The following is a 13,256-nucleotide window of genomic DNA, read 5'->3' on the forward strand; positions in this document are numbered from 1 at the left end:
AATAGCAAAAAAAAAAAAAAGCATAATGACTAATGACTGATATGAAAATGATGAAAGAGGCAGCACTCTATTACACGTTTCTTCAATTTACGCCAACCTACACTCACATAAATTACCCTCCATTAGGCTAGGTGATATGGAAAATGGATATATGGATGGATGTTACTCTCAGTCATCATCATGTGATTGTACAATGTTTTCTATACTTGTAACCTTGGAATTTCTAAAATCCAGTGTTTTTAAGGTCGTCCAATGTGGTATTTCCAATTAGGCTACAATAAACGTTGGCTTTGGAACTGCTGTCCGACCAAAATATTAGAAGCATCTGTCAGTATATAATGCATGGCTCGACCCATCTTGCAGTTCAAGAAATCATTGTCTCTGTACCTAATGTTGCGAATAAGTGTTAAAATTTGAGGCAAAGCAAAGAATCACATATCTTGTCATGGCCAAAAGTAGTGGTGCTACAATTATCACTCCCCCACACTTGTAATGTGCAGTCACGCTGCTTCTTTCCTACTGACTACAGCACAGCAGTGGAAAAAAGAGAGACATGTTTATTGAGCTCTAAAGCAATGCAAACTTGAGCGTTATCGCTTGGCTCTTTTGCAAAGCAAAGTTGTCAAAGTCGTCACATCTCCTGACATGCTTGGCTTCGCTGGTTTCTTTTTAAGGATTCCTCAATTGGTCGTCTTGAAACACTTGGCACATTTCAACAGCGTCTGTCACTCATTTTCCTTTGTGCTGGCCAGCAATTGTTAATGTGATTTCAAAACTGTAAGAAAAAAAAAGAAGAAAAAAAAGATAAATTCACAGGTTTAAAAAGAAGAAGAAAAAACAAGTATAAACATCCACATGTCAAGGCATTTTCTATTCACTGTAATCAAAAGACATATTTAAAGACTAGATGCAGTGTGACAAATTATATATATATATATATATATATATATATATATATATATATATATATATATATATATATATATATACAGCCTATTTTCCCCAAAATAACTCATGTTGGTTTTTAAGGTGGTGATGAGTTGATAATTCAACTGCACACTATAATGAGATACAATACAAGCGTACATATAAAAAGGCTGCCTTTATGAGCATAATAAGGCTCTGTTTTGACACATAACAACAAGCATACTGAGTGTTTATTACCGTAATTGTAGTATGCAGTGTTGTAAAATCGCACTGCATCATACTGAGAATTCTTAAGGAGCATGTCAACACAGCACAAGTAAAATTGTTCATCTTTTATTTTTATTTTTTTTACTGTTTATTCAAAATATAGAGTAGTTTGTTTTGCCGAGTATATTAACCTGCAAATCACCATTTGCCATTTACATCCTACTGTTTGCTGTTTTCGCATACATTTCAAACATTTTTATATAAAGAAATATATCCATTTCAAATATATTGCTTTTTTTTTTTTTTTTAATCTGAACGCTTTATGAATATAGGCAGCACTGCGGACCCCTGGTTAGCATGTCTGCTTCACGCTCAATCTCATGACATGTTCTCTAGGGATGGGCTTAAAAGATTGATGCGGAAATATATTGTTGCAAGCCTCTTTGCATTACACAAGAGTGTAGTGGGAGTAAGTCATTGTTTTGTAAGTCTCAAGTCTTTGCCCTCAAGTCCCGAATCAAGACTGAATTCACAAGTCATACACTTTGAGTTTCAAGTCCTTTCGAGTCATTTTAACAACATCGTAGATTATATTATTTCGGATGACCATCAAAGTCGGAGTCGGGGACTCAGGGAGCGAACCCAGAGTGGTGAAGGTAGTCGGTGTGAGAGCAGAGGATGCAGAAGACGGGGTTAGATGGAGGCAACTGATTCGCTGTGGCGGCCCCTGAAGGGAAAATCCGAAAGGAAATGAAGAAGAAGAAGATAGGGGTATTGTGGAAAATGTTTCCCTGTGCTTGCGTGGTGACCACTCCGGGGTTTTTACTCTGCCTCAAAGTCAGCTGAGCTTGGCTTCAGTTTACCTGTGACCCTATTGAGGACAAGTACTTTAGAAAATGGATGGTTGGATGGATTTTATATTAATGACTTTTTAATGTGCCGGAAGTATAGACCGATTGCTACATTAATTCTTTTGACGGACTGTTTTTTTATGTGACAGGGTTAAGGGCACCTAATGGGAGGAGGTGGCCTGTGGCAGGAGGCAATCTAGGCCGGAGTGGACATGCACGGGCTGCTGGCCCTCAGGGTGCACCTCAGGGGGTTGCCACTGAGTTGCTGTGAAGTTTACATTCTCACACAGTCAATGAGTACTTGCTGATGGGCTTTTAATCCTGTGTCTTATCTCTCCAATCCCATAAAAGAAGCGAGAGTTTTTGCCAAGACTACCCGTGCACAAAATCCAAAGAATGAGGCTGGATTGAATGCTCTTGCCCCCTCTAATAATACCTTTTGTGTGTGCACATGTGCGCATGCACACGTGCTTGGTGGTGATCCATTACTCTGTCAGCCTTCTCCCAAGATGCTCGCCAGAGCCCGGCAACGTTTCCGCGTCTGGAGAAAATGACTTCATCCTCGGAATCACCGCACTACCTCATTCCTTTACTGTATTTCCTTTAGATTGTCTCCTCTCCTTTGAACCCGTCACCATGTGCTATCATCAACTCCATTGGCAATCTGAGGTTTTTATCTCTATCCCTGTCTGCTTTTCTATCGTTCTGGATCACTTCATCGCCTTCCCTATTTTCTGCCGATGACTCATTTCGGTTCTCCTACCCGCATGCACATCCGCGCCATCCTTTCGTCGCGGACGTTACGGCAACACGTCTGCTCGATGAGGGATGATCCGTCGAGCAGCCTCTTGCTTTTATGTAATGCTAACATGACAAACGCCGCATTCCTTGTCTGTTTCGGTCCCGTCTCACCCACATGCGCAGCGGAACATTTAGTGCGATACGCTTCAGTGTGTAGCATCAACAAGGCCCTGAGCTATATGACTTTGTTTGCCCATTTTCATGCAAAGGGGTATCCTACACTGATTGGTGTTGAGGGACACAGAGAGCGGCTGTTCATATCGCACAGTTTGCACACCATCCACAGAAACATCTTGGATGTTATCTACCAATGAGTTCTTAAAATTATACGACATCTCCAGAGAGAGAGAGAGAAAAAAAAGACAATATGGAGTTGACTTCCTAGAAGATGTTGGCATGTGTATCCAGATGGGTGATGTGGCTAAGTGGTAGAATGGCTGTCTCCCAATTTAGAGGTTGTGGGTTCAATCCCATGTCATTGTGAGCACGTCAAAGTATCCTTGAGATACTGAACCCCCGCTTGCTCCTGATGCGGTGTCATCAGTAAGTGAATGAGTAGTTGAATGTAAAGTGCTGTGAGGGCCTTGTATGGTGGAAAACTGAAGTACCATTGGCTAAACTTGTATTAGCACACCCTGCTGTAGTGGGGTCGGAAGTTGACCTGGGCCTCATATGAGACAAGACAGTACCCTGCGGGCGGTATCACATAGATGCACGATCACAGGTGCAAGGCGGTCTCCAGTTGACCTTACCGTGGCATGCCCACTAAATGTGTCAAACAGACGCCTTGGACATTAATGGCTTTAATTATTTTAGTAAAGGGTATCTTCACTACCTCACCATGCAATTTTGCCCAAAAACAAAAGAAATACACATCACTGTCTGCTGCTACAGAAGTCAAAAAAAGACACGAGTCGCCTCACTCACTTCGACTGATTGTCAGCAAAACCACGTTTTTGGACATTGTTCCTGTCAAGCAGGGTAAGAATGAATTTATATTACCTCATAGTTTCAATGTTTTGTTGGCATTAATACTAAATAGTAAGTCAACAAACGCATGGAAGGTTAGCTACCCGGAGCTATCGTTAGCCTTTGGCATCAAAGAATAATGGAGAACATTATCTTAGTGCAGACACTTTTCTGGTAATTTGGGAGGGATTCAACTGGTCGTGTATTGTCTTCCACAAAGTTTGATCCAGCGCAAACATTCTTCGTAGTTGTTTGAGTGTTTAGGGGAAGGGAATAAACCGGACACGGTTTCTCTATGGTGGCCAGACGTCCGGATTTAGACCGGACAGTCTTAATTTTCAGTGACGTGTTCAGCATCCTGCGCAACCCCTAAGCCGGACGCTTATTTGTCCGCCTTAAAGAAAATGAGCCGTGGTTGATTTTATGTGACCCAACATCCCCCGTTTGTCACAACTGATATGTATTGGCCAAGAGTGGCTTCAGTTAAAAATCTCGTATGTCAATGTAAACAAATCTCCACGTGTGGCTATCTGACTATACGTCATTTTCTTGCCGCCTTTGACAGCAGCGAAAAGGCAGCGCTAGAAAAAATGCCAAAACGCTGGACATATTTTAATATTGAACAGATGAAAGAGTACAATTTTCTGCAGTCGAGACTGGTTTCACGGTTTCTGTACGCTTTGCCGGTGTGATGTCGATGCGAGCAGTCAGAACGTCACGCGGGGACAGAGAAGCTTAAAGAAAGAGGCGAGCAGCAGGTGCGTCATAAGTTTATTATTGTAACACGGTGTTTGCAATGTGTATTTTTATTTACTTGCTATTGACTCGTTTGGTTTGTGAATTATTATTGCTTTTGTATTTTAGTTTACATGCTGAAGCGTTTTATGTGCTGCGCATTTCATGAGCGCAGAGGAGAGAGAGGTGGAACTGAGCGAGCCTCGTTCGAGAGAGAGAAACAAATAAAGAGAGACGTGCTTGAATCCTGTCCTGCCGTGTCTGGTTAATTTAGCGGGAAGACGCCAGAAAACATCATAAACCCTAAACTATTTGTAGCCCGCCTTTTACCAAGCCTCCGAGAAACAACAATATCATAGGGTTACATTATTATAAACCTTCATTATTTTTTTTTAGATCAACAAACAAATGTCGCATCTGCGGGTACATAACTCCATATATATTTACCTTCAGCACTGGAGCGCAGTAGTGCACAAACATGATCTACAAACCATGCAAAACTTTATTGTTGATGAAAATACACCACTAGTCTGATATACAGTGTTCCCTCATTTTCCGCTGCGGTTAGGTTCCAAAAATACTTTTACATTTATTATAAAAAAAAAAGGCTCTAAAACTTCTCACCACACAGTTTATATACACTTTTCTCATTGAGGCATTTACATTTTCTCACATTTCTCTCTTGTTTGAACATTCTCAATGTTCAAACCTTCATAAATTTTATGAAATAGGCACATTACTGTAGAAAAAAATGCATGCAAAAAAAATCAGCAAAACAGCGAGGCTGTGAAAAGTAAATGGCGTTATAGCGAGGGAACCTTTATTTATTTTTTTTTAAAATATGTCCTTTTTGACCTTATGGAAGTGGCCACCCTAGTTATCTCTCTTACACAAGCCGTGACTACAGCAGGACGCCGGTTAGTCGATCAGGATAACGGTTATCGCACTTACACAAGCCGCGACGACAGCGTTTAACCATTTTTATTGATTTTTTTTCTTGCTTTTGGATAACCACACAATGCATCACCGAGAGCTGGATTGCTTTGTTTGTCCGCAGCAAAACACGTGACATCTTGATTGGTTTACTAGGTCATGCGGGCATTACGTTGGGGTCAATTGCCCACGTCGACTACATCATCCGCAAGGGGAGATCTTGCAGTTTACCTGCATACACACATTTTCTTTGTATTTTGTATTCTATCTGTGCTAGTCAAGCAAAATTCCAAAAGAAAGAAAACTCCACCCACGTGCACAGTTAGACTGAGCTTTGCACTAGATTAGCCTTGGCATGAAAATAGAGCCCATTGAGCAAATGTAAATGAGCTTCCTATTGTTGTTTAATTTCATGTGCATTGTTGGAGTACAACAGCCACAAAGAAGGAAGCATTCATCAGCCTAATCCTTCAATCCCCTAAACACGGAGGCTATAATACTGGTCATCATTGTTATAGAGCAACTAATTAGTTGTGTTTTATGAGGACAAATGTGGTTATTCCATCAAACTCAAGTATATTACTAAAGGACTTCACAGCAGAGGCTCCTTTTAATCAAACCGCAAAACAAATGATTGGGTTAAAATGGATCCAAGGCATCCTGTTTTTGTCTTTTTACCTATGGTGTCTTTGCCTGCATTTATGGATGTGTGTGTGTGTGTGTTTGTGTGTGTATTGTCTCTTCCCTCTGCAGTGCTTTTGCACACAATGACAACCTATTCAAATCCAATTAAGGCAGCAGTAAGTGGTCCGCGGCATCATTCATTCATCTGCCACTCATCCTCTCCTTCTTATCTGGCTCTCACTCTCACGCTTGCAGATGACGGGATGACATCTGGGTGGGCGAGCACCTTGTTTCATCTCTCTGCCTTTTTCCATTTAATCCCGTACTGCGCACTTTTTCTTTGCCCTACCAATCATCAGTTTTCAGAGGTGTGCTTCAAACCACCTGTTCAGCTGTCAATGAATAGTTGTATGCACTGATCGCCATAATTGCAGTCTAAGATTGCTTACAAATACAGCCAATCCATTTAAATATAAGTGAAGCATCTAGACATCCATAAATAGCATGACAGCAGGTTGTAGCAAACGATTGTTGACATTAGCGATGATGCTAACGTGTCAGCGGTTGACTAGCAGGTTGTTGTTTTTTTACTGTCAAAACAAAAAGTAATTTGAGAGACAGTTGCACTGATTTCTTTAGACAGGAGAACATCACATTGCCTAAAATGTCAACAGGCTCCTTTCAATATTACAAAAAAAATTCTAATAGAAGCGCAGCATCCACTGGATCATGTACCAGGATGAACATTGATGATTGGGGAGAGTCAGTTATGAAGCTTGTCAAATAAAAATAATAATAAAAATCTAATTTGTCCCAATTATTTGTTTCTCATCGGAAATATTTGTAATGACTTCCAGGATTGCACTGTTGCGATCATAATTCATAATGGTGTTATGATTAAAATGATGACTTGCTTAAGTGATGACACAAATGTGAGTTTCTTGCCGAGGCGGATTTTTCTCATAGAATAGAACGCACACAAAAAGAAAATTATTTTTTAATGATCACATCATTGGGTATCAAGATTCTGTGATGATAATGATTAATTATATTACTATTCCATTTCCCCAAAACATTATGATCGAATTCCAGTTCAATTGTGTCATTCATTTAGAAGTTCGAAATGAACTCAGGCTGTGATGTAATGTGAAATGAAGGGGGGAAAAAATCAGATTAGAAAAGCATTTATACCGGACGAACTCAGTATTACACTGCTTCATGAACAAGACGGAAGAAACAGATGCAACGTCTGACTCAGTATCTTGGCAACATGAACAGATTTGTCTTCCAACAGACAAAGTGAAAGATTTCCCAGCTTTTTCTCAAAGCTGTTTACAGCATGCATCAATCTATGTTGCACATCTCGGCAATGGCTGATAGACACCATTGTTTAAAAATAGTTCACCAAAATAATTATCAGAATTCATAAACATGAGAAAATCTCTTAAATGCAGTTTTACTATGCACAAAGATTTTTGTTTTTGCTCAGATCTGCAAATGACAACAAAAAACAGGTGTGAAGCACACTTTCAATAATAATTTGGAGAAGGGCTCCCCAGCCACTATGACTGCAGAGAGACCGAACAAAAACAATTTTATTGAGTTGACCAAAGAGGTGCTGTGAGTTGTCGTTAGTCGTGATATTTACTGGCGAGGAATATCGGAACTAGCAGACCCACTCGTCTGTTTTTAATGGTCACCAAGAACTGTGAGCTGCGTGCTTGTGAAGCCCTTTGGCACTCTTTTCTGATTAAGGACTGTATATTTTTTCCCCCCTTTCATTTATTTGAGTAACATCAAGTTAATAAAACAATTACAACAAAAGTTATACAAAGTTGATACTCAAAAGGAGTAGGTAGACATTCACAGAACTTAGAATGAACCTCCCCCTTATTTTCCACTATTTAGTTATACATATTTCTCGTAAGGCAGAACCTCAAACTGAGGACAAAAACAAAACATCAAAACATACTCCCCTCAGTTTAGAGTTACAATGTTTTCGCCTAATTTAAAAAAAAAAAAATTTTCTTTTTCTTTTTTTCTTTCTGGAGAGCTCAGTATTGTTCATTCATCATGTCATCATCATTGCGCTCTTTTTTTTTTATATACAATATATTACTTTTATTTATTTTATTTTTTTATTTTGTATGTGGGTGAGTATGTGAATGTGTATGTGCATGTGCGTGTGAGTGTGTATTCATTAGTTCACCTAAAACCTATTAAAAAAATCCCATACCCTTCACCTAAACCGAACACATCCAGCCAGAGTCGTGAGGCCGTCAGGAGACCCGAGGAAGGACCAAAGAAAAGAAAGGAAAGTGAAATCCAGCAGTTTTGCCCAATTTCTATGGTAACTTACAGAAAACCAAGCACAATTTATGTCATAATTATAAAAAATTAAAAATGTACTTATTTCCAAGTAGCACAAGAAAACCGGCATCAAATATGCAATATGAGAATAACAACACCAAAACAAAAATCGGCACAAACAGAATATTCGTTTATGGTCATATAGTTTGAAGATAACTGAAAGACAAATTGTATAAATAGTATACTCATTTATAGTCGTACAATATAAGAAAAACTGAAAACAATTGAGAAGAAAAAAAAAAGTCTCAATCGGCTAATTTATGATTTTAAGAAAACCTTTGTCGCAAGGGAAAAAGGTGGTTGTTAAACACCTTTTGCTCATTCATCCATCCATTTCCCAAACCGCTTATTCTCTGCATATTTCTGCATAAAGTATATCTTTAAGACTTCGGAGTTTGTTGAAAGAAACAACAACTCCTTATATGTACTGTACTGTATGTATTATGTGGACTACAAACAACCTGACCGAGATTTTCAAAATCTGTATTTTTGTAACGAAACTCATGAGGCTAAGCTACATGCCCATAGTTTAAATGCTTGTATAGGCCTATTGATTTTTAGAAATAGAAAATAGAGCAAAAGTTCAATTGACAAACCAAAATATTTCACAAAGGACCATTGTGTCACTCAAAGTCAATTGTTGACACACTTGACGTGTAGAACTTGAAAGTACTTTTGGTTATCTGCATGGTTGCTTCTTTGCTGAGATAAGAGTATCAAACACAAAGTGTGTTTGCAAGGTCTCACATGCAATTTTCATACTTGCCTCTGACTGTTTGGTAAGCACTTACTACAGAAAGCCCACTGACAGTTTGGATTTGTGTGTGTGAGTGTGTGTGTGCACTCTCCGTTAATGGCTGGGCTAAAATGCAACTCGGCCATCTGAAATATGCTAATTTGCTGCTGTAAATTCACGACAGAATCAATGGCTTTCATTTTTATCAAATCAATCAGGCCTCAACGTCGTAAAGACGCTCACACAGCAAGGAGCGACTGTATATGAATCCTGACCGGACAGGCAGGCCTTGCAATAATATGTCATGTTTCTGACTCCCGGGTCCACAGGAGTGGCCCCTAAATAGCATTTCTCTTAGGGTGTGGTCATAAACATACATTTTGTCTTTTAGCAATCAGTTGATTTATGATCATGTCAACGAGAGAGCAGTGAGAGAACACTCGATAAGTTGAATGATGGCCGCACTACTGGAAGAGCTTGCGGATGGTTTTCAGGATGCACTTTGACGTAGGTTATTTCAAAATCATTCTCTTAGTTGCTCTGGTTTTCTCTTGTTGAAGCAAACAAATGAGACTGCGCCATAAACAGCATGGTTTATATTACACTCCATCATGAACCCATTTTATTATACATCATATTGCATTTTTATTATAATCCATTTTGGGAATTTATTCTAAAATGTAAAGTAGCTGCAGCCGAATGTTCAAAATATATTGAACTTTGGAACGCACGACCATTTCAAGGGTCAACCTGCTACTGATTTAGAAGGCTTTCGACATCCCACGAGCCAAGCATGCCCTCCATCTGCCGAGGATAGACGTAAGATTTGGCAGAAGTGCAGCATGCCTGTGCGTCAGTGAAGTTGAGGCGCAATCCTGTCTTGTTGGCATGACAACGTGACAAGCGGGGAAGGTGAGAGGCTCCCCAGGAGGGGAAGACGGAACTGAACGATTCAAGACGACTCTTCATGCTTGCTTTAATTGCTTTAGTTAGTGGTGCACACTTGATTTAATCATCTCGATCATCACAAAGGAAGACTGTAGAAAGCTCATTTTGCTTGTGTGGGCGACGTTAGTAAATTAGAGATACTGTATTAGTAAATACAAATATGATACAACATTTTTATTAAATGTAAAGTGCTGTTAACAAGTTACACCAGGCATTCTGATGTTATTTTTTAATGTCAGTGCCAGAAAACTTTTAACTCATTTACTGCCATTGATGGCTATAGACGTCAAAAATGAGTTTGAAATATTTCTATTAGTTAAAAAAAAAAAAATCAACTTTTGTTAACAAGAGTATGAAACCTAACCTCCTCATAAATCACATTTTAACGGAAAAAATATCTGCCTCAAATAAAAACCAAATATCAAAATTTATAGAAACATGGTCTACGTATATAGAATTTTTTAACCTAATTCTGGTTACTTAATTCTGTCTGTTAGCGAGAGCCACTATATCGTGATAACTTACATTGATGTTTCTGCATTTGGCAATTTATTATTATATTATATTATTAGTATGGGATTTTTTTTTAATGGGCTTTAGGTGAACTGATGAATACACACACGCACGCACGCACACACACACGCACATACACATACTCACCCACATACAAAAAAAAATAATTATATATATACTGTATATATATATATGTGTGTGTGTATATATATATATATATATATATATATATATATATATATATATATATATATGTATATATATTTAAAAAATTAAAAAAAAAAAAAAAAAACAAGAGTATAAAACCAAGAAAAAAAAATTGTACATTTAGAACAGATATAAAATGTGTGATTAATCGTGAGTTAACTAGTGAAGTCATGCGATTCAATTACGATTAAAAATTTTAATCACCTGACGCCCTTAGTTTTTAATAATCTGTTCTTTTTTTTTTAATCGCGTCAGGCGATTTAAATTTTTAATTTTTGTAATTAATTACATGACTTCAATAGTTAACTCACGATTAATCACACATTTTATATCTGTTCTAAATGTACAATATTTTTTTTCTTGGTTTTCATACTCTTGTTAAGAAAAGTGGGTAAAAAATGTTAAACTAACAGAAATAGTTCAAATGAATTTTTGACATCTATAGCCGTGAATGGCAGTGAATGAGTTAAAGGGGAAGTCAACCCAAAAATATTTTTCTTAACAATATGTTCTACGCAGTTGCACTAATCTAAATACGGTATTCTGGTTAGTATTGCGTTAGTAGAATATGAGTTAAGTAGCAAAATCCAGCAGTTTTTATCAATATTGCCACTTGATGTCGCGTGAAAATGACATCTCAGTTGCTCAGGTCTCAGGTGACAACCAATCACAGCTCAGCTTCAGAAAACAGGTGCTCTAAGAAAGAAAAACTTTCCGCTATTTTGGACTGTAGGATACCTTTATCTCCAAACTTGTGTTTGCTAGGTGACCTAACAACAACTGACTTACCACATAAACAATTTCAATCTACACTTGTAGCCCTTACTATCGCTAAAAAAACAATTCTTGTTAACTGGAAAAATAAACAAACTCTGAATATCGACCAATGGTCTAACCTCCTCATAAATCACATTTTAAAGGAAAAAATATCTGCCTCAAATAAAAACCAAATATCAAAATTTATAGAAACATGGTCTACGTATATAGAATTTTTTAACCTAATTCTGGTTACTTAATTCTGTCTGTTAGCGAGAGCCACCACATCGTGATAACTTACATTGATGTTTCTGCATTTGGCAATTTATTATTATATTATATTATTAGTATGGGATTTTTTTTAATGGGCTTTAGGTGAACTGATGAATACACACACGCACGCACGCACACACACACACACGCACATACACATACTCACCCACATACAAAAAATATATATATATATATATATATATTTGTGTGTGTGTGTATATATATATATATATATATATATGTATATATATTTTAAAAAAAATAAAAAAAGAGAAAAAAAACATTTATTTATTTTATTTTATTTTTTTAAAGGAGAGCAATGATGCTATAAGCTCTCCTTAGAAAAAAAAAGAAAAAGAAAAAGAAAACAGGTGCTCTGTGATAGGTTGTTGCCTGCGCCCTGAGTAGCCAAAATGGCCGCCCTCTGAGATGGATAAAAACAGCTGGATTGTGCGTCATAACTCATATTCCACAAATGTAATATCAATCACAATGTCATGTTTAGATTAGTGAGTCACATATAACATACATACCCTTTAATTCTGAACTAAATTGAAGGTCAAATCATTCCAAACTAGGGCATGTCTGTGACCTTTAATTGCAACAATTTGCAATCATCTTGAACCTCGTAAAGGTTTGCTTTTGTCAAGAGGGATTTTCATCGAGGTAGCTGTGGTCAAATGTTAGCCTATATCCTTGTGGAGCTGATGCTTACAAATAAACTCAAAGCCATGGCCACCTTTTGAGTGAAATGAACCTTAGTTGCGGAATCTTTTAACTGGAAATTTGTCATGGAAGTAGCAAAAGTCAGATTTTAGTTTGATTAAAAAAATACTTTAAATGCCAACCAAATGTTTAAAATTAGTCACATCTTCATCACAAAACACCCAGTGACCCCAGGACAATTAGTGAAGATGTGATTCCCTGCAACCGAGAGATGTTTCTTACAAAATTACAAAAACATCATATTTGGAAAATGTGCCAATTATCATAAAAACAGATTTTAATTAAATACTTACTAGTCTATTTATTTTTTAAAGTCGCAGAAAGCCACAGCAGAAGCGTCAGAAATACATATATGCGGGTGTAATTAGTTATTTCATTAGTTTGACCTCTGTCAAAATGGGTTCCAATTTGATGTTATACTGTAGATCTTTTACATAACTTCTGAAGATGCCCACTCAACAAATATGGAGAAAAAAATCATTTAAAAATTCACTGTACTGTATATCTGCCAACTTTTTAACTCTGTGCTGACACTTAATCAACAATAGTCACAAAATGGTGGCGATCCGCTGCCGCATCTTTGCATTCCCCCTCACATTGCCACAATGCAATTGAGGCTTTTTTTTCTCTTATATTTTTTCTTTATGACAAGATGACAGAAGGAATATTATAATAATATA

The 13,256-nt window shown here is 37.6% G+C and overlaps 1 protein-coding gene across 1 annotated transcript in view; it reads right to left on the reverse strand.

Moving 5' to 3' along the window:
- Positions 1 to 640: 640 nt before the first annotated feature.
- LOC144055571 (uncharacterized) overlaps positions 641 to 13,256 on the reverse strand; it is a 36,942-nt gene continuing 24,326 nt past the window's right edge. Inside the window, exon 3 of the mRNA XM_077571655.1 lies at positions 641 to 775. Within this exon, the coding sequence (XP_077427781.1) occupies positions 730 to 775 (46 nt within the window). The 3' untranslated portion in view covers positions 641 to 729. The remainder of the gene's footprint in view (positions 776 to 13,256) is intronic.

The sequence above is a fragment of the Vanacampus margaritifer genome, chromosome 7, assembly GCF_051991255.1.
Source record: "Vanacampus margaritifer isolate UIUO_Vmar chromosome 7, RoL_Vmar_1.0, whole genome shotgun sequence".
Classification (NCBI taxonomy): Eukaryota; Metazoa; Chordata; class Actinopteri; order Syngnathiformes; family Syngnathidae; genus Vanacampus; species Vanacampus margaritifer.